This window comes from Eleutherodactylus coqui, chromosome 3, assembly GCF_035609145.1.
Source record: "Eleutherodactylus coqui strain aEleCoq1 chromosome 3, aEleCoq1.hap1, whole genome shotgun sequence".
NCBI lineage: Eukaryota > Metazoa > Chordata > Amphibia > Anura > Eleutherodactylidae > Eleutherodactylus > Eleutherodactylus coqui.
Genome location: NC_089839.1, coordinates 88174947 through 88197892, shown reverse-complemented (window position 1 = coordinate 88197892; position 22946 = coordinate 88174947). Strand labels below are relative to the sequence as shown.

Here is a 22946-nt window from a genome sequence, read left to right as displayed (position 1 = left end):
GATGGCTATATATCTCGATGGTGCGTTCACCCACATCTGAAAAACTCCACAGTAAATCTGCACTAAAATTCACATCAAATGGTGCACATTTTGGTGCGGATTTGCTGTAGATTTTTTCTGCTATGGAAAATACGCAAAAAAAATGTCACGTGTGAAGAGGTATTAAAACACATATATAAATCTAGATGCAAAACTGAGAACACCACAAATCCAAAGCACCCTTAGAACCCTTAAAGCAAACCTCCAGGCCAGCCTGGACAAACAAAGATGGCCAAACTGCTTCTCTGACTACTTGATGCACACTGTGTATTGGTATACATTTGTAGTCAAAAACACTACATGCTGCTCCTACCGGCCACCGCTGCTCATGTGGGCAGCACAGGTGCAGTGTTTTAGACTGGTGCAGCCATCTTTGTTTGTCCAGTATCGGAGGGTCACTTTACGCACCCTACTTCTTGGTGTGCAGTTGTTACTTTCATGTGTTCTAGCTGTAAGGCTACCAGGACAATAAGCGGTCTTCAGGTCTATACGAGTACATAACCCATGGTTCACCAACATAATAACAGTGTCTGCTGGTGGAACAAGCAGCTGCAAGGTATTCTGGACGTCTCCTGTGTCCTCACGGAACTCAAGAAGCGTGAAGTTAGGGATTTGCTAGAACACGGGTCATCTTACTTTTTGGCTGAGAAGCCTGTTTACACACCTGAGCTGAGAACTGGAATTCGGTGACTTGTTTGAACACGCTAACAGCCTCCAAAAGTAGGGTGAACGTTTACCAGTACTATTTCCTGTAATGCTGAGCAGATACATGTAACGCAGGCCTGGAGGGTGGGATTAGGCTTTTTCCCAGTTACACTTCTTAACCCCTTAAGGCCGTGGCCTATTTTGACCATACCAACGTGACAATTTTTGGGGGACTTTCATCTCTACATTTAAAAAGCCATAACTTCTTGATTTTTCCGTCGACTTAGCCGTATGAGGGTTTGGTTTTTGCGTGGCAAACTGTAGATTTAATATAATGTATTATAAAATTTTAAGACATTTTTTTCTGAAGGGCAGGGAGAGAAAACACATTGATGCTGCCATTATTTTTTCCTGCAGTGTAAATGACATGATACTTGTTTTTCTGCAGGCTGGTACAAGTACAAAAGTATTATTGCAAGATTTTTTTCAACTTTTGCACACAAAAAAACCCTTTTTCTTGGAAATTGTTATTTTTTTTAGATCATAGCAGTCAAAGTCTCTTTTTTTTATTTTACCATGGATGGAGCTCTGCGAGGGCTTGCTTTTTGCGTGACGAGCTGTAGTTTTTATTGGTACTATTTTGGGGTACTACAGCTTTTTTGATCACTTTTATCGTTTTGTTTTGGATGACACAATGAACAAATTAAGCATTTTGCCTCCGTTTTGTTTGGTTCTTTTTCTTTTTTACTATGCAGAATAAACAGTATGTTTAATTTACTGTACGGGTCGTTATGGATACAATACCAAATATGTGAGTTTTTAAAAAATCTTTTATACAAATGGGACAGTGTGCAAAAACGTGTGTTTTCTTTTTACCATTATTTAATTTATTTTTTTTCATTTTTTTATGTCCCTGTAGGGAACTTGAACCATAACAACTCTGACCGCTATGATAATGTATTGCCGTATTCCTGTGCTACAATGCATTATTGCTCACAACAGTAATCACAGGTCATGGCAGGACACCCAGACACCACTATATGGCATCCGATTGCCATGGGAATCCCACTGACCCTCCGCAATTACATTGCGGAGGGCCAATGACAACACAGTGAGAGCACGCTCCCTCTGTGAACTCTTTACATTACGCAATGTACATTGATCACAGTATGGAAGGGGTTAAGAGCAGGAATCAATGTTCTCATTGATCCTCACTATTACAGCAGGAGGCCGACTATCAGTCACAGCTTGTTCTCACTGGAGGGTGGCGCGTCCTATTGTGTTAAGTACCCCCCAGCCAGGACATAAACTTACATCCTGTGGCGTTAATGTGGAGAATAGTTACCTGTTTATTGCCAACGCACATTGTATCTATGTTAGGGAAAATGTCTCATATTTTAGGGAGTGACATACTGGTAGGGCTCATTCACTCAGGCATATACAATTCACTGTGTGTGTTGTATGCTTTTTTGTTGCATTTATACATTTTTATGTGCATGTGCCATAAGTTATTCACACTGGCTAGAAGGCTAATTGATGTCACCCCCCCACACCCCACAATCTCCTGTCAACATGCGTAAAAAATCATCCGTTTTCGCTGTGGGATTTTTAATGCTCCCATGAGCGTAAATAGGGCCTACTGCGATTATATTTACATGAAACATTGGTCTACCTATAAACTCACGTCTGAATACACCAATTACTTTTATGGGTTTGTATGCTGTCCGTAGTCAGTCGGTAAAAAATACAGACAGCACACTGACAGAAGATACACCCGTGTGATTAGAAATACCCCTCTCATGTAGGCCATCCTGGATACTGAACCCATTTCTTCACTCCTGATGCACTGAATAATGTGGAATGCCTACAGAAGTACAACCTAATATGATCTGAGCACAAAACCACCGCAAAGAGAAATTCTCACTTGCCAGGTCAGTGCATTGCTCAGATGGCACACATGGGCACATCCATACCCTTTGTGAACCGAATGTTTGATGACCCTTGGCCATAAGAACTGAGAAGAAATCTGGCGGGGAAACGCTAACATGACTCCTTGCAATCAGCTCGTCTTTGAGGATGCAACCATCAAATAGTAGATGTTCAAAAGTAAATATTTGCTCTATTTAAAGTGACCCACCTAAATGGAGCAAACATTATGCAGAATTACGCAACAAGATATGTGACCCGGCTACAAAATGCTAAAAAATTGCATAAATTCATAACAGAAGAAAGCATACACCAATTTAGATTCTTGAGCCGTCACCCTCACAATCCTTGACAAACACACAAATGTAAAGGGGTTTTCCCATTAAACACATTTATTGTGAATTTGCACTCAGAGGGGTTATCCCAGAAGCAGCTGCCAGGATACATTGGGGTTGGAGCAGAAGCACTGCTCCAACCTCTTTGTAGCGGCCGATGCTCGTAATTGTAAGCGCAGCCCTCATTGAAATCAATGCAGTTGCGCTTGTAATCGAAGGCGCAGGTCCCACTGATTTCAATGAGAGCTGCGCCTGCAATTATGAGCGTCAGCCGCTACTCAGGGGTCGGAGCAGTGCTTCCACTCCAACTTTGGTGTATCCCGGCGGCCGCTTCCTGGATATCCCCTTTTAAATATAATGCTCTGTCATTTTATAAACTAATGGAAAAACAGGAACGCAGACATCCTCTCTCATGCGGCAAATAAATGTTCTAAGAGGATCTCACTTACCAACGCAGCACTTTTGACACCATTTTGTATCAGGTATTTTTGCAGAAACAGCAAACTTTCTGTAGAAGGCAATAAAAACAGAAATCAATAGACTATAACCATGTAGCAGATCTAAAGTGGCGCAGCACAGTATATAAATTCTAGTAACTACATTGTATTTTAACTGAAAATCAATACTTCCAGAGACACGGCAATAATTCCCTTGGCACTGCAGAACACTGCCATTTGTTGAGCCCTTTCCAGCACAGCAAGCCATAAAGCAGTTTGTGTGAATAAGCCTTAGTATGCTGAAGCTTTGTAGGTGAAAAGTGGCCATTCTTTAGTTAGAATTTACAAGATGTTGCATTTTTTGCACCTAATTGAGGATTTATCAACATATTAAAATTCAGCATGTCCCAAGGGCCTGTTCACACCGGCATTTAATAACTATTCCAGTTCTCTCTTCCATGCTTGGAGCAGAAAAATGGAAGTTAGAAATAAACGTTTCCAGTCTTTTCCACGTTGATTTCAATGGGTTTTCAAAACAATGGAAAGTGAAGGAAGAACTTTCAGTTAGCTTCTGTTCTGCTATTTGAAAACCCATTGAAATCAATTAGGAAATTAAACAGAAACATTTGTTTCAGTTTTAATGCCGTTAGTCTGCTCCAAACACTGAACAGAGAAACAGAATGGTTACTGAAGCCCTCATGCAAATTTGAATGGGTTGTAAGTGGAATTTACAGTAATGTTCTCTTTCATTGGGGAAGGTGTGTGCTACAGGTTGGCAGACATCTTGGCTTTTTTTCTTCCTCTGATGTGATTACCCCGATGCAGTCTCAATCTCCTATTTTGCCTCTGGCTTCACCGGGATGGAGGGGATGGTGTGTCCTCACACTGCACTTGCTCTGCTGATTCTTATCCAAGTGAAGCAAGTGAAATGTAACCTGGGCTTTAGTTCTAACACCCCTCTAACTCACACTACAGAACCTCCTGTGAACTTCTATAAGATGCTGCTTCCTTCACACGGCCTGCCTCCTGCTTGTAGAAGGTCTCTAGCTGTCAGCTCCGGAGACCAGAAGAACAGTGTGAAGCTGCATCTTACAGGATACATAGGAGATCTGGCACACAGCACACACAGATAGTATAGACAGGCAGTAAGATATGGAGGAGTTATAGAACTGCATCTAAGCACTATATGGACTCACCTACTATATTACTGCGATCTTTGTCACTTAGGTAAGACCAAAATGATATCTTTAACAGCACTCTATAAATGTGGGATATACAGAGAAACAAAGTGGATGGAGCTTGGTGTAGAGGGGAAGTGAACGCGAGCTATCAGGAGGGATTACGTCCTATAATACACAGGCAGCTGCATAGAAGGACTAGCTCTGGACTGGGATCACACAATACAACTGCCCATAATGAAAGGGAACAAAATGTATGGATGCAACGGAGGTGGGATGAAACCACAGAATATCGCTGGTGAGATAGCATTGTATGTAAACTACATATTAGGGGTGGTCTCACACCTGCATTGGGGATTCCGCCTTACTGCTCTGGAGCAGGAAAGAGGAATCTCTGTGGCTGAATGGCTCTGTCTCAGGACGGTAACGAGTAGCATCAAATAGACCCCATTGACCATAGTGTGGTCCATCAAGTTTCTGCCCAGCTGCCCTGCTTTTGGACGGAAAAAAGAGGATTTTTACTCACCGTAAAATCTCTTTCTCGTCTCGTCATTGGGGGACACAGCAAAGACCGTGGGATATAGCTTCTGCCACTAGGAGGCGACACTAAGCACAAAAAGTTAGCTCCGCCCTCTGGCTATATCCCTCCTGCCGACAGCAGGCTAATCAGTTTGTCATGCCAGCAGTTGGAGTAGCCATGCGGGAACCGAGAGACAACAATAGTTAGCAATATGACACATCATCAAAATTTAACTGTAATGAAAAACACATGACCATGTGTGACTTACAGAATCCGGAGTCCGACCAGGACCACCACTGTGTCATATAAAGAAAGAGGGGTGGGTGCTGTGTCCCCCAATGACGAGACGAGAAAGAGATTTTACGGTGAGTAAAAATCCTCTTTTCTCGCTCGTGTCATTGGGGTACACAGCAAAGACCGTGGGACGTCCCACAGCCGTCCCCGAGGGTGGGTACAAAAATCATAAACGCATGCAGTCAGTTTACAGCCGTCTGTAAAACCCTTTGACCTAGCAAGCGTCGGCTGATGCAAACGTATGCATCTGATAAAATTTAGAAAAAGGCGTGCAGGGATACCCAGGAAGCCGCCCTACACACTTGTGACACTGAGGCCCCGTGATTTACCGCCCATGAAGCCCCCAGTGCCCTGGCGGAGTGTGCCGTCACCGGAAACTGCGGTGTCTAACCTCTAACCCGGTAGGCCTCCACCACTGCCGAACGAAACCAGCGAGCAACTGTCACTTTTGATGCTGCAAGACCACGTCTCGGACCATCCGGTATCACAAACAGGGAACCCGAGCGCCGGAAGGACGCGGTCTGGTCCAAATACGTCCTCAGGCGTGGACTAGGTCTACGGTATGCAGAGCCCGTCCCCTAGGGTGAACAGTCTCTGGACACGATGGTAGTACAAGGTCTTCATTAATGTGGAAGGTTGACACCACCTTTGGGAGAAAAGACCGCACCGGTCACAGCACCACCCCATCCTGGTGAAAAACCGTAAAAGGTGGTTTTGCCGACAGAGCCTCAATCTCCGACACCCTGCGCGAAGAGGTAACCGCCACCAGGAAGGCAACCTCCCAGGACATCAGCCGCCGCGATATCTCCACTAATGGTTCAAACGGATGAGCCTGTATGGCATCCAGAACCCGTTTTAGGTCCCAGGGTGGCATCGGAGACCGAAAAGGCCGGAACCTATCCCTTAAGGGAGCTGAGGCTCAGGCCCAAGTCCAACCCGTCCTGGAGAAAAGACAAGGAGGCGAGCCAACGAGAAATGCCTCGGGTGTGCCCCCCTCTGCTCGCACCAGCGAAGGGATGTTTTCCACACCCGGTGATATGGTAAAAAATTCCATGCAGGAAAAAGTGTAATCCACGCTTGCCTGCAGAGCAAAATTTGTAATCCTCTCTATTTAGTCATATTTAAAATTGCCAGGTGTACCCATCTCTAACCAGACACGTATTGGCTGCACAGAGCCCTCGTCAGTGGTAGTGAAGTGAGCAAGCTGACAATACAGCACACCATATTCTAGTGTTTGTTCTTTGGAATTACCCGGTGAAATACTTTCAATGACGACGGCTTTCTAGCCCTAATCATTGTTGGAATAACTGGGTCTGAGAAACCCGTGCCCTCAGTACCGTGGCCTCCACCGCCACGCCGTCCAATGCCGCGTAGCCAAATTCTGGTGGTAGAGGGGACCCTGAGAGAGCAGATCTTTTCACAGGGGTACCACCAGGGCACGACTGCTACCAGGTCCACGAGTTCCGCATACCATGTTTCTTGCGGTCAATCTGGGACTAAGAGAATCACAGGTAGCCCTCCTTCCTGTTTCTCCAGAGCAGCCGGGAAATGAGGAGCTTGCGGGAAGACCTAGGGGTAATGACAACCTGTCCGGGGAGCCATTAGCGCATCTGCTGCTAGTGCTCTGGGATCCCTTGACCTGGCCAGCTAGGCTGGAAGCTTCTGTCTGAAGCGGGATGCCATCGGATCCAGTGACTCCTTTGCTGCAGGTCCCGCCCTGATGGCTTATGTAAGCCACCGCGGTCGCACTGGCATTCCCTCCAGCCGATGTGCAAAGAACTGCAAGGTCCGGACTACTGCTTGCAGCTCCAATACATTTATATAGAGACCGGATTCCTGCCTGGACCAGGTTCCTTGTGCCACCGGATCCCCCAGCGCGCACCCTCAGCCTGACATGCTGGCGTCTGTAGCCAGCACCTGCCATTGCAGGCGCAGGAACGACCTGCCCTGCTGAATGCGTGGCCAGTCCAACCATCACTGGAGTGACTGCTGAACCCCAGGTGGAATGCTTATCTTCCGATCGAGGGATCATGCCAACCCAAACTGGGCAAATGAAACCGCCTCAGAAAACGAGACCATTAGGCCCAAGACCTTCATTGCATGGCGGATCGCCACCAGTTGCCGTCATAGAAGGGACAGTACTTGCTTCTGCAGCAGCTGGTGTTTTGCCTCCGGGTGAGCCACTCGACCCAGAATCGTGTCGAAGCACATCCCCAGGTACACCATGCATTGTGCTGGCACAAGAGATGCCTCTTGTAATAATCAGCCAGCCAAACCTGGAAGAGTGTCCAAGGCAATCTGCAGGCTCTCCAGGTTGTCCCGCTGGGTCGGGGCTTTACCAGGATGTCGTCCAGATATGGCATGGCAACGACCCCCCTGGAATGCACGAATGCCATTACTGCGGTTAAGACTCTTGTAAACACCCTGGGAGCTGTTGCCAGCCCGAAAAGCAACGCTGTGAACTGGAAACCATCCGATCCAGTGCCCGAATCGGAGGAAGCGCTGGTGCGCCTGATGAATGGGGATTTGTAAATATGCATCCTGGATATCTATCGAGGAAAGGAACTCCCCTGCCTCCAAGGATGCGATGACCGGTCGTACAGATTCCATGCGGAAATGACGAACCGCCACCAACTTGATCAATTTCTTTAGAGCCACAATCGGACAGACAGCCACCCTTTTCGGGGACCACCAAAGGATTAGTGTAGAACCCCGCACAGTGATGCTCGGGGAGAGCTTGCACCACCCCCTGCAAAATAGAGAGTGTGGACCGCCTTGAGGATAGCTGCTGCTTTCCCTGGGTCCCTCGGGGTTCTGGGCCGAAAAAAAAAAAAGGGGGCGGACGTGTGGTTGCATCAGGAACTCTATTGCATAGCCCCTGGACACGACCTCCTGCACCCAGGAATCTGAGACATGAGTCGACCAGACCTGGCTGACCTAGAGAAGCCGACCCCCCACCCTATCCGGAAACAGGTGGGGGCAGTCCCTCATGCGGAGGGCTTTTGGAACTCTTCGTAGGCTGAGGCCCACGCCAAGAGACCTTGGTTTAAAGGGAGTCCTCTTCCTTTATACCCGCTCCTGCGGACCTTTCCTCTCCATCCTGCGAGAACTCGTTCGGCGACAGGGGCAAAAGTCTCTGCTGCGGCAAAAGCGAGCTCCTTTTACCCGTAGAAGTCAACGGGACCTGGGCCTCCCAGGCGGACATGCTGGCTGGGGGCCGCCATCTGACGAGAGCAAGAACATTCAGCTTAGAATGCCCGTTGACCCTCTGAGATGAGCCCGACTAGCTCGGCGCCAAAAAGGCGAGATCCTCCAAAGGGCATATTGATTAACGACCCCTTTGAAGAAGCATCTGCATCCCACGATTTTAACCATAGGCTCCGGCAAGTTGCCATTGATGCTGCAGAGGCCCGAGCCACCTGTTTGGCTGCATCTGCTGTGCTGTGCCTGGCAAATTCCCGGGAGAAGCCCCTTCAAGGACTCCCCCTCGTAACCGTTTTGCCCAGTCAGTAATAGCCTTACTGACCCGGGAAGAGGCAAACACAGGCTTAAGAGCCGACCTAACCGCCTCGAAAACGGTCTTCGCCAACGCCTCGACCTTTCGATCCTTGAAATCCGTGAGATAGGAGGACTCCGCCGTAGGCAGCATAATAGGCTTAACCAGGCGAGAGATAGGCGAATCAACTAGCGGTGGGATCGACTACTTCTCCTAACTTTTGCGAGAAGAGGTATTTCCCGTCCAAGTAACCAAACTTGGAAGGAACGCTTATCCCGGTGCCTTCCACTCCTTAGATAGGACCTTGTCAAAGGCCTCATGGGCAGGAAAGGTCTTCAGGAAGTGTCTGGGCTGCCTAAAAGAAAAGGATCCCAGACGCCTGTGGCTCTTGCTCAGTGAGCTGAAACGTATCCCCTAAGCTCTCCACCATCGCCGAAAATCTAAGGACCTGATCCTCCTCCATGACAAAGTCTGAGGAGGAGTCAAACCAATCCTCGTCCGAACAGACCTTCTCTGTCGATGATCGGCGCGACCTCGTACCCGAGGAGCGCAAAACGGCGAGGAGGATGGAGACCGGGAGGACCGCCGTGAGTCCGGGGGCCTGTCCCGTCTTCGCCGACGGCCGCGCTGCGAGCCATCTCTGTTTCTCTCACATGAACCGGAAGCGTCCTGTGCCAACTTCTCCAAAATCGCACCAGACGCCCGAGTGAGGATCGACCCTGCAAGGGACAAGGAGCGGGCCCACTCCAGCTCGGCCATAAATGGGGGCTGAACGGGGGAGGGGTGCTTTGCACTGTCACTTGTTTCGCTGGGGAGCAGTCTCTACAAAATAGCTCAGCCTGTCCGCATGCGAACTCTAGGTTACGGCGTGAGCAAGCCAAGCGCGTTGCTCTTGCTGTCCCTGGTCCAGCCTTCAGAACTCTGAGGTCGGACATGGTGCTGGGATTTTGACCTGGCAAAAAGCTGCAAACTATCCTCCTCTATGCCAACCGCCGGCAGGAGGGATGAGCAGCAAGAGGGGGAAGATCGCCGCCAGGCAGCTTACCCTGGGTCCTTGTCGAGGTCCGGGGAGCCGCTGAGTCGAGAGCCTGCAGATGCTGAAGAGGCCTCCTGGAACTTTGACTTGTACTGCACACCAGCCTGAGCAAGCACAGCAGCAAGGAGTGGAGGCGCAGGGCGGTCTCAATCTTTGGCGCGCTGTCTCCCAATATGCTGCTTCACCACATCATCCCTCCTCACAATCCTTGAGAGGGAGGGAGGAAGGGAGGGGCCGGAGAGGGGCACCGTGCATCCCAAAGAGGCCACGCCCCCTACGCGCGGCGCCGCGAAGCCACGCCCCCACGCAGCTAAGCCACGCCCCCTACGCTGCGTCCCGCGAAGCCACGCCCCCATGCGTGCTAGGGCGTGGTCAAGTCGTAGCCACGCCCCCCATCAGTCCAGAGTGTTGCTGCCGCGCCCAGGGCTGCACAGAGGCCCCCTATTGTGCCCCATATGCTGCAGGAGTGCCCCCAATTGCCAGGAGCCAAAGCCCGGGCGGCACTATGTCAATGCGCTGTGCTACTAAGGTGCCTCGCCGGGACACCACCGCGTGTAGCCATGCCAACTCAGCATGCTCGTGCCCTGATACCAGCACCAGAACACCACCAGGTAAGCCATCACCCAGAAACAGCCCCCCGCGCTGCCTGCTAGCTCAAAGGGAGCAGAGGGAGAGATTAACCTGCCAGCCGCTGCACTATAATATGGGCACACTAGCGCTTACCCTACGCCATGCCGCGACATACGGGGAGAGCCAAGGGAGGGGGGAAGGGAAGGTCGCCAGCGCATACTCACCTCTTGCGTCCTTGCTGGTGGAAATAGCGGCTCCCCAGTTCCAGCAGCCTACCCCTGTAACATCGCCTGCCCATGGGAAGGGGATGAGGACCTCTGCACCAAACATGGGGGGCTCTCGCTGGCGGGCTACATGCAGATATATATGATCCGGATGGGCCACCTTTTCTTCTGAGGCGGGCCGGGCAAGAAGCAACCTGGACAAACCCGAGGTTGTTCGCCCTCCTCTCCGTTCGGGTTTGATGGGGAGCGTCCTGCCTCTCCGTCTAACCCTGGCCCTTAAAACTAGCCCTAACGGGCACGACCGTCCTCCTACGAGACACTAAGCTAAAAACTGATTAGCCTGCTGTCGGCAGGAGGGATATAGCCAGAGGGCGGAGCTAACTTTTTGTGCTTAGTGTCGCCTCCTAGTGGCAGAAGCTATATCCCACGGTCTTTGCTGTGTACCCCAATGACACGAGCGAGAAAAATGCTTTCTCTTCTGGTATTTTGAGCCGGATCTGTGACGTAATCTCCAACTGGAAGTTCCAATGTAGATGTGAAACCTCCCTAAGTCCAACATACAGTATAAGGAAAACAGAAACACTGTGGCTGTATATAGATCCACACAATGTCCCTATGACAGTTATAAACAAGACCACATGGGGTTTGTCACTTGTTGTGGCGCCCCCTGGTGTTGTTCTGATTAGCTCTCAGTAGCTGTTCATCTTGGCTGGATTCTCTATATACAGAGATATTCTTCCCTAGAGGCCATGTTACTACTGACGAACACGTCCATCCATACAGAATTTGACGGAGCATGACACAATTTTTTTTCCTAATGGATTCCAACAAACAAAAATAGCACTGTATGCCGTTGTCTGAAATCAGAGTCCTACGGAGGTACAGTGGGGACTTGTGCACCTGTATGGCAGCCCTTTAATAGCTCTGTGCAACCAATACAGCAATGAGCCTGTGATGCAGACTGTGAAATCATCCAAGACAACTGAAAGTCAATCTCATTTTCGCAAGCCTACCTGGGGAGTATTCTGTCGGGAAGCTTGTGAGCTGGAATAGCAACAGGCAATTTTTGCATTTGTCTTGCATAATCAAACAGGCCAGGGAGATTGTGTGAATAAAGTTGGGGGGCTTTACCTGCATGTGAGAGAGAAGAGGTATAATAGTATTAGCTCACATAAACCACAGACAACATAAAGGGCAATTGGATCCAACTGGAAACCAATCCAATACCTTAATGCGTAATACTAAACAGATTAAAGACGTGATATTACCACAAAACACCCTTTGTGTCAAGTTCTAAATCTTAAGGCTCATTTACATTGACAGTTCTAGTGATCATTTTGCATAAAGTACTAATGGGCACTAATGCCCATTAGCACTTTATCAGCTTCAATTATGTGCAAATGAGCCTCCAGAAGCTGTTTGCAAATCCCAGCATGTGGTCTGGACTTTGAACTCAGCTGCATTGTCTTCCCATGGGCTGCTGTGGGCTGTCAGCTGAGTACAATGTAATCAGCTGCTCCTGTGGAGAACACAGCCTGCGGTCCCTGCTAGCTCTCTCTGGTTGAACGATGGATTTTATGCTCACCTAAAAATCATTGTTCAGCCGAAAGATGGAAGTGTTTACACGCAACGATTATCACTCAAAAGTCATTTTTAGCAATAATCGTTGCATGTAAAAGGGGCTTTACACATTAATGATCATTAAGATTCATTTCTGCCAGTTGCAGCATTTTCTGTAAAGTAACCCCTTAACTCCAAATGATGGTCATGTACATCGTCTTGGGTTAAGGTGTGTATACAGGGGTAGTGCTTGTGACATGTCTTGATAGACTGCCTGTCAAAATACAATATAAAGCTACCTACTTAACTTTACATAGGAGCAATAGTTGCTCAGTGAATAAAGCGTGATGGAGATCTCTTTCAGTCAACCACCTCCATTCATATAGAAGAGGCAGTCGTTCAAAGACTAAACAATTCTGGCTCATGCTGAGCAAAGCTATTCACTTTGTTTAAAAACAAACAAGAAAAAAAAAAACGATCAAAAAGTTGCAATCACTCCAAAAATGGTACCAATAGAAAACATAGATAATCGTACACATAACAAGCCCTCACACAGGACCACTGACAGAAAGATAAACAGTTATGGCGGTCAGAAGATGGCAACAGTAAATATATGTGTTTTTACAGATATTTTTAAAAATAGTGCAGCAAAAAAAACCAAACCTGGTATCACGTACGTGCTCGTACTATACAGAGAATAAAGCTATCATGTCATTTTTGCCGCAGTGTGCACATAGTGTACAGCCCTGCCATGATAACATAGTGAAATTGCTTTTTTTCCTATTTCTTTACCCTTAGAAATTTTTTAACATTTTTCAGTACATTATATGGTACATTAAATATTACCACTGAAAAATACAACTCGTCCCGCAAAATACAAGCCCCAAGACATCTATGTCAATAGAAAAATAAGACTTATTAAAAGTTGGGAGGAGAAACCAAAAATGGAAAGAATAAAAAGGCTGCATCTTTCAGGGGTTAATAAGTATAACATACCAGATAGGGAGAGGAGGCAGTTGTTCATTACATACATCCATGTACATCTTCTTGGGAAAAGCTGAAGGAGACATTACAATTCTTAATGGTATTTATACATACGGCGAATGCATGTGAGAATAAGTAAGATTACGCAGGAAGTATCCAACAATAGCATTTCAATGATACCTGTTCCATTGATGTTTCATGCAATTCATTCAAATTCAAAGTGTAAATCCCTTCCTCGGCACCAAATATCAGATACTGATCTGGAAGGAAGAGACTTGGACAATTACAACTTATTGAACGCAGTATAAATCCATGTAACAACAAATGATATACGCCATATTATAAAGGGGAGTCGGTGCTGAGAACCCCAGATTATATATATTACATGCAAGACCCATGCATCCTTTTGGAGATTCTTGAGTAGTATTTGTCCAACATTCTCCACCAAACAAAAAGTTAAAAGAGAACTGAAACTCCATCACTAGGGTCATGTGACCATTTCCCACTGTAAGAGCACAGAGGAGATGATGATATATATGCTACATATCCGTATGCAATCATCCCTTCTGCTATATACTGAATGCCACCTCTGGATCTCCACCAAGAGCATGGCCAATGAGTGCTCCCAATCCAGCAGCTTGACTCGTCATTAGGAACTCACCTAGCCCATTTTTGGGGGCGGTCTTGCTAGCATGGTCTGACAAATTCCTAATCCACAGTTAAGGTCAATTTACACACAAAGATGGTCGCTTAAAATTCATCAGAAACTGACAGCTTTGAGTGATCATCTTGCATAGATACTAATGATGTTAATTAGCTGCTAATGTCCATTAGCAGCTAATTAACATCATTTGCATGTAAATCAGCTGCCAGATGTATTTACAGAACAGCAGGTGATCTGTTCTTTAAATACATGTCCATTGTTCTGCCATGGGGCTGTCAGCTAATAAATATGTTATCAGTGCTGGAGAACTCAGCATGCGGTCCCTCTTATCAGGGACGATGGCTTTTATGCTGGACAAATAGTGCATGGTAAGTGCAGGATGGGCACACATTTACACACAAAGATGATCACCCAAAAGCTGTCGTTTAGACAAATTTTGAGTGCTAATCAATGTGTGTAAATCAGCCTTTGGTCCATTCCAACCTTTATAGGGTATTTCCTGTGGCTGGTAAATTGATGTTTTGCAGAATGTTTAGGATATGGTTGTGACTTTAATACCTCTTGTTTCTGGATTTATCCATGATGTTGCACAATAGATCTTCAAGGGACAGCCATTAAATACTTTTGAAAAACATGCACCCATCTGTTATAAATGAAACAACATAATTAATACATGACAGCATAAGCCCCAAACAACTATCGGCAGAATTCCGCATTACCAAATCGAACACATGCATAACTCTACAAGTAGAGGGTGAACTCAAACAGTAAGTGCATTTCAATCCAACTGGATATACTGTGCATTACCTGAAATATGATCTTGTTACCTTTAAGAGTGTTTTCGAAAAATCTTAAAAAGTCTAAAGATTTCTCCTTGTTCTACATGCGACCTTAAAGACACTCTGTCTCTAGATTTTTGCACCCCTATCCAAGGGCAGCACAAAGTTGTGATAGTCATGCCGATCACAGTGATATGTCTACTGTGTGTATCTGCGCAGTAGTTTTGGAGAAAATTACATTAACAGCCGCACATGCATAGAGGACTACTTAAAGTAGTCCTGGATATTCATGAGCTGCAGGCTAGCCACACCCACCCTGCTAATGATTGCCTGTTCTCTGCTTGTTACTGTGTGTAAAGAGAGCTACTAATCATTGGTTGAAGGATGGTGTGGGTGTGGTTAGCCTGCAGCTCATGACTATGCACGACTAGTTCTGTGTCTGGCTGCTAGTTTCTCCAAAACTACATCACAGATCCACACAGCAGACATATCACTGTAATCAGTGTTACAGGCACTACCGTATAGTGCGCTCAGTAAGGGGCTGCAAGACCATGGTAACAGATTTTCTTTAGGATAAATATATGGTGTTGGTGAGATATTTTTTTTATAGTCACTCGCTACCATGATCCAGCAGTGTTCCCCTCTGCATGTGACGAACGGCAGAAAATCTGACTCTTGAGTGTGCGCAACTTGTATAGAAGAGCATATACACGGGACTCTGAAAAGAGTCAGACTTTTATGCCACACACCAAATTCAGAGGGGAACACTGCTGGATTGTGGGAGCAGGGGAGATAAAAAAAAACACCTTACCTGGCTCCCAGTCACGTCCCCTAACAGCAGCCTAATTTGGTTTATGGTGCTGTGCAAATGTGACAGACTTCCCTTTAACTAGGCCCATATTTGTCAAAAGGCACTAGAGGTCCAGTGCTTAAGGCATCCAGTCAGGAAGGGGCGGCCATAGGAGCAGCCAGTATTTTTATTTTTTTGGTCACTGACCACTCAGGATCTGGATCTCCAGCCAGCAAGGGAGAATGGGGTGGGTCCTGATCTACCCACCTGTCCACTCACCCATGGTCAATACACACACCACTGGGCAAACATTCAAAGAAGGGAGGGTGGAGACATTTTTCGGAATCACAACTACACTTCTCTCATCTTCTCCCTCCTCTATCTATCTCTCAGCAGTGTTGGCTTTAGTTGATTGGTGGAGCAGTAGTCAACCTGCCGTTCCACCATTCAGCGTTTGAAAGTCCCTGTGATGCCGCGTTGTAGTCCTCAGAGGAAGCGCCTTGGCCACTATCTCTGGAGCTCAGCTGTGCCGATTCCTACAGTTGAAGTCACCACGGCAGGCTCAGTAAGTATAAAGGGTCAATGGCGTCACGCTGTGTGTTTTCCCGAGGCTGGTCACAATGTATAGGTAACTTTTGGACTTGCCTGGATAACGTGCTCAAGCTTGTGTGTGAAATTAGTGTAATTCAACCATGGGAGCGGCTAAATGGAAAGATAATGATGCAGTCTTTGTGGCCATAGACTTGTGCTGAAAATGAAGACCTTCAGTTTCAATCGGTTTGTAAATTTTCCATCTCCATTCCATTTTTTAAGCTGAATCAAAAGTGCAGACCGACACATTTTTGTTTCCAGTTCAAAAAACGGATCCAAACAGGACTGCGACATTTCATTTTTTTAAATTGTTGTCGATAGAAAACGGTCTATAATGGAAAGTTATCCGCTTGCTTCCCTTTTGCATTTCCATTAGCTTTTTGTTTAGCTGCTCCCATAACAGAAAGGCTAGACGGAAACCAAAAACTCTAGTGAATTTAGGCTGCATTCACAATCCTGTTAGGGGTGTGGTGGTGTAATCCCGTGGGGTGTGTGGTGGTGTAATCCTGAGGGGGGAGTTGTGGTGGTGTAATCCCATGGGAGGTGTTTTCCTGTCAGGGGTGTGGTTGTGTTTTCCTGTCCGGGGAAGGGTGGTATAATCCTGTTAGGGGTATGGTGGTGTAATCCCGTGGGGGGTATGGTGGTGTAATCCCGTGGGGGGTGTGGTGGTGTAATCCCGTGGGGAGTGTGGTGGTGTAAACCCGTGGGGGGTGTGGTGGTGTAAACCCGTGGGGTGTAATCCCGTGGGGGGTGTGGTGGTGTAATCTCGTGGGGGGTGTGGTGGTGTAATCCTGAGGGGGGAGTTGTGGTGGTGTAATCCCATGGGAGGTATTTTCCTGTCAGGGGTGTGGTTGCGTTTTCCTGTCCGGGGAATGGTGGTATAATCCTGTTAGGGGTGTGGTGGTGTAATCCCGTGGGGGGTGTGGTGGTGTAATCTCATAGGGAGTGTGGTAGTGTAATCCTGTTGCGGTGTGGTGGTGTAATCCTGAGGGGAGAAGTGTGGTGGTGTAATCCCATGGGAGGTGCTTTCCTGTCAGGGGTGTGGTGGTGTAATCCCATAGGGAGTGTGGTAGTGTAATCCCGCTTCGGTGTGGTGGTTTAATCCTGAGGGGGGGAGTTGTGGTGGTGTAATCCCATGGGAGGTGTTTTCCCGTCAGGGGTATGGTGGTGTAAATCCTGTTAGGGGTGTGGTGCTGTAATCCCGTGGGGGGTGGTGGTGGTGTAATCCCATTAGGGGTGTGGTAGTGTAATCCCATCTCGGTGTGGTGGTGTCAGTTTTATTGTTGATCCTCTCCTTTGTTAACACTGAACAATTATCATTATTATATGAGCAAATCATGATAAGAACTGGTGAGCATAAATTTGCCTTTGACCCTTTCCAATCCAATTTTGGATTCAGAGTTTCCTAAAAGGCTTTCTCTTTTTGCTGTTATACAATGGTGTGATCTGCTGGCTAAAGCCAGTGTGTGTGCGCCAAAGAGGCTCTAACAGCAGAGTAGCTGGAAATAAACGGTAAGAATACCCTGTCGGACGTCTTCTGAGGGCTCAGTCACACGGGCGTTCGTACACTCGTCTGACAGCTGCATTTGCGATCTGCATCTATATAGACACAATGCTTTGCAATAGGAGCGGTCACATGTGCGAATCTTTTATGCGCAGAAACGCATGCGGCGAAAATTATAGGACACAACGATATCCAGATCACGGCTATCTGCGTTCTGAGTTTCAATGTTGCGCACCGACACATGTTCAGAAGATGCCTGCGATTTATATTTTTTGACTACAACGCACTGTACCTCTGTCATGGAGCAGAACGAAAAAGTTTGGGCTGCTCAAAGAGTTATGCGCATTTTGAAGCGCACTGCGCATATACTCAGGTCAGACGGGTGGTTTAAACGCTGCTAGGTGCAGATTTTTCGCCGTGACGCCAGCTTTCGTCACGCGATTTTTTGAACGCACCAGTTATGCGCACAAAAATTTGTGCGACAAAACGCCCGTGTGACTGAGCCCCGACATTGGAGCTGTACAAGCTTCAATCAGAATGTAGGAAAACGGCAGACAGTGGATTGGAAAGGGTTAATAAGGGCATATTCAGGCTGAATGCCTAAAGCAATATGGGCTGTAAATACGGCCCTGCCTTTAAGAAATTAATCTATATGTAAAAACAACATATATATTTACATTAAATAGGCACTACACTTTGAATAAACGTGTTTATGTGATAGTCAATGAGATGTCTAGCAAAAGTGCAAATCATTGTATTTACCTAAAATGACTTTTTGTACTCAAAAATCACTCTAGAGTTCTGGCCACTATGGCTCTCCCTTCCTTCTAATTTGCCATCAACTGCCTATTGTCAAGTGAAGTCGATCCCTAGTAATAGACAAGAGGAATCACAGGAAATGGGAATCTTGTCTCAAATCTATTGAGAGGACAGGGAAAAGGAAGACAGAAGCAGAGAGATTCACACCTGCTGCTGCAGCTAGTAGTAAATGTTTACTGTCTCACAGCTACCGAAATCACATCTACATGGCTCAGTACTGCTGTATAATTTCTGTCATGCTGTTGTTACTTATAAGGGTGTGCTACCAACACACAGAAAAAAATGTCCTGTTTTTCCATGTATGCAGTGTAGGTAGTTATCATAGTAGCTAGTCACCACCCCCCATCTCAGGGACAATGGTGTGTTAGAGATTGATCTGGCAGAATGGAAAATTGGTGAAAAAAGCAGGATACAAGTCACACAATGAACAAAAATTGTGTTATGTCTCATTTACATACAGCAGCTTATTCTTAAAAGTTACATGAAAGTGGATATGCTTTCAGTATTGATAATGACAGTTTTGCTTATCTAGCAGTCTTGTATGATTATTAGGCGTCACGTTCTCTCTATACCTTTTAATGTTTTTGCAGTTTTTTTTCCCCACAGACTAAAAGGGTTGTCTGTAATAAGAAAAAAAAGCACTTTATTCCCGGAGACAACGATCCATTTTGTCCATGGACTGTGACTGGTAGTGCAGTTAATCCCCATCTTTGGGAACAGGGTCCATCTGCAATACCAGACACAACCCATGAACAGGAGTGGGGCTGTTTCAGGAAAAAAGTTGACTCTTTATCCGCAATTCTGGAAATCCTTTTAATGCTCCGTTTGACTGAAAGAATCGGGTATAAAAACAGCTATACCAATATAATGGGGATATAAGATGACAACACATGTGATAAGTCAGCATAACCGTTCAGGGTCAGAGACGGAACAGGAAATGATGTCTATCTGCACCATTTTTCTCCCAAGGCAAAGATAAGAAAGTTGATCCTCAGCAGCCCTGGGCTCCTCTTCTTAGCCATTGTTTCGCTGTAAGTAACTGGCAGCAGTGAATGTGCCGCTGCCAGCCTGCAATTAATGAGTCATTCAGTCTCCAGCCCTCCAGAATATGGCACCGCTTATTTCTGCTGTTGTCTTGCTTAGCTGACTTGCTGAAACTCAAGCACAGATGCTGCTTTTATGCAAAATATTCTTAATGGTGTATTTCAGTGAAATGAGCTTTGCAATGAATGTTTCAAAACACACATCACATAAATTTGCCACATCTAATTCCAGATCTTTCTGTCTATATTTGTCGTCTGCATTTCCTCCTGTTCTTGTAATTGAGCAAAGGCAGGCAGCAATTCTTCCGCGATTCCAATTTTGCTTTCAGCATGTAATCAACAGAAAAAACAACAACTTTCATCTTGGCGTGCCAGTTGAAGAGGTGGCAAATCCAAGGCGCCAATCATCACAAACTATTGTTGTATATTGCAAGTATTTTTAATGAGACTCCTCGCTTGCTGCAAGTGAGGCTTTTCCTAGCAGGTACATTACCCACCTGTTCACAACCAGCGCACGAATAGTTACATCATCTACAAGTTTTAGTTAATCGATTTTGGGGTAAGGAGACGACTGTAGGGCGTTTAGGAGCCCGAAAATCCTGCCAATGAATTTCACTCGTGTGCTTTCACAGTAGCAGAGGACTGGCACAGTGTTTTAACCCCTTAGTGACATTGCCTATTTTGGCACGGTCATATGAGGGCTTGTTTTTTTGTGTGACAAGTTGTTGTTTTTACTGGTACTGTTTTTTGGGTACATTTGATATATTGTATAGCTTTTATTTCATTTTTTTCTGGAGGGCAAGGAGAGAAAACATTAAAGGAGTTTTACACTGAAATACTATTGATGACCTGCACTGACAACATGCGCCCACTCAGCTGATCGTTCGGGGTCCCGAGCGGCAGACCCCGGCCGATCAACTATTGATGACCTATCCTGAGAAAATGTCAGGAAAATTCTCCTCTAAGAGCTGAACTTTATATGGGGTAAATCAAAATCACTGTAAATAATGGCTGACTATTTAACATGAGTTTAACCCCTTTCCAATCCAATTTGTATCCTGGTTTTCCTAGGGGGCTTACTCTTTTTCTGCCATTATACAATGGTACTATCTGCTGGCTAAAGCCAGTACTGCATGAGGTAACACGTTGGATAGGCTCTGACAGCAGAGAGGCTGGCAATATACAGTAAGAGAACCCCGACGGACATATTCAAACATCGGAGCTGTATAGCCTTAAATAATAATGTCTTCAGAGGTCAGACAGTGGATTGGTAAGGGTTAAATCTGCCTGGCTAATTCTCAACACAACCACATTATTCTAGTGTTATTTTTAGTTTCCCACCCTAAATGATTTCAGTTTGTTTTCCAATGGCATTGTACAGATAACGGGTCACATTGAAGATGGAAATAACGATTCATCTTGGTCACATTTTTTAACATGACAAAAACCTGGCACTTTAACAGAGGTGTTTAGACTTTTTATATCGACTCTATGATTTACATATGAAATACATGAGCTAGAATCTGAAGACTGAATCAAAGAGATATCCATGACTGATCCTTTCAAATGAGATTCAATAAGCAGAGAGCTAGAACTGGTAAATAATGAACTATTCCATAATTTTGGCATATGAATACAGGCAGTATTATACATTAATCCCGTTGCAGTATAATTAGTTCAATAGACAGTTAACATCCAATTAATTCAGTAGGTGGTTATTCTTGTGAAAGAAGGTGCAAGGCACAAATACAATAAACTGGATGAGATAAATAGTCCTACACAGACGAAGCCTGTAGAATTCAGGCTAATTTAAAGGGGTTGTCCCGCGGCAGCAAGTGGGTCTATACACTTCTGTATGGCCATATTAATGCACTTTGTAATGTACATTGTGCATTAATTATGAGCCATACAGAAGTTATAAAAAGTTTTATACTTACCTGCTCCGTTGCTGGCGTCCTCGTTCCCATGGAGCCGACTAATTTTCGCCCTCCGATGGCCAAATTAGCCGCGCTTGCGCAGTCCGGGTCTTCTGCAGTCTTCTATGGGGCCGCTCGTGTAGAATGCCGGCTCCGTGTAGCTCCGCCCCGTCACGTGCCGATTCCAGCCAATCAGGAGGCTGGAATCGGCAATGGACCGCACAGAAGCCCTGCGGTCCACGGAGACAGAGGATCCCGGCGGCCATCTTCAGCAGGTAAGTATGAAGACGCCGGACCGCCGGGATTCAGGTAAGCGCTGTGCGGGTTGTTTTTTTAACCCCTGCATCGGGGTTGTCTCGCGCCGAACGGGGGGGGGGGGTGTTTAAAAAAAAAACAAAACCCGTTTCGGCGCGGGACAACCCCTTTAACATGGGTGAGCGCAATATGGGGTTGCGAATCCCACCCCCAGCCCCGGTGGCGGACTGCGGAGTGAAAACAATGGGAGACCTTGCATCACGTGCACCTAGCACATGGTGCCATGCTGCTGCCGACCCCTTTGACAACAATGGGTGCTGTGATGCGAGAGCACGCACAAGATAGGACATGGCGCAATTTGATACCCACGTCGTATCGCGGTGCCATGCATGGAAAGAAAAGGAAAAAAAAAAATCGCTCAGGTGTATAACCGCATTCAAAAGAATGGGGGTTCATATTTGTGCGTCTCACAATGCACAAATCTTGAGCAATTTTCAAGTAATCCTGTAGATATGATACCTTTTGATGGTATACCAATAAAAGGTATCATATCTATAGGATTACTTTGTTTCTCTTGCTGAGAACAATTAGATTTTGCTCTACTGGCTAACACTGTACCAAACTTTTTTTTAAGTCAGCCCTAGTCATAGCTGTATTGAGTGTCTACAAGAAAAAGATCACCACTGTGCCAAGAGCAAGCCAGAGGCAAATGTTATGTGATACATTTCACGATCAAGTAACATCTGACTGATTAGACTAGATAGCATGTAGTATGTGTTACAGTTGTAAACTCATTGCTACACATTCCGACACTAACATACCATCCTATCATACATACGGGTAGGTCTTACATGCTAACATGTAACATGGTAAGAGATACATTTGGCAGATACTATTAGTTAAGGCATTTGATGTAATTAACTTTTCATTTTGTCAACCATTCGGAAAATGGTTTGTGGAAAATGCAAGAACAAGCCAGATATCTTCTGTTACATATGTGGCTGTTTTACAACACCCCAAGGACTAAAGAAAATACAGCCTTGTGGAAGAGAAACATGATGGCAGACTACTGCTGGTGTGTGCAGCGTGACAACCCTGACCATATCTGGTCCAGAAAAGAAGAAAGAGAACTTGTGCCAGTTAGTTATATACAGAACTATTCATCTTTTCTCTTATTTTCAAACTTTTTGTATTAGACCGATATTCTGTATTATTATGTTCTTCTCAAGTTTGCTAATTCTTCAAGTTAAACAGCCCAATGTGTGAACAAACTTTTCTTATTTGCAAACAATTTTGGAGTTGATACGGAATTTCCGACCATTTGAGGGGAAAAAAAAGCTG

The 22946-nt window shown here is 46.0% G+C and overlaps 1 protein-coding gene across 4 annotated transcripts in view; it reads right to left on the bottom strand.

The window, feature by feature from the left end:
- Window positions 1–22946, bottom strand: part of MAP4K3 (mitogen-activated protein kinase kinase kinase kinase 3) — a 265723-nt gene that overhangs the window by 13520 nt on the left and 229257 nt on the right. For all 4 annotated transcript variants that reach the window (XM_066595838.1, XM_066595839.1, XM_066595840.1 and 1 more), the window contains 5 exons: window positions 14467–14551; window positions 13425–13504; window positions 13257–13317; window positions 11714–11831; window positions 3395–3453 (listed from right to left, as the gene is read on the bottom strand). In XM_066595838.1, the coding sequence (XP_066451935.1) occupies window positions 3395–3453; window positions 11714–11831; window positions 13257–13317; window positions 13425–13504; window positions 14467–14551 (403 nt within the window). The remainder of the gene's footprint in view (window positions 1–3394; window positions 3454–11713; window positions 11832–13256; window positions 13318–13424; window positions 13505–14466; window positions 14552–22946) is intronic.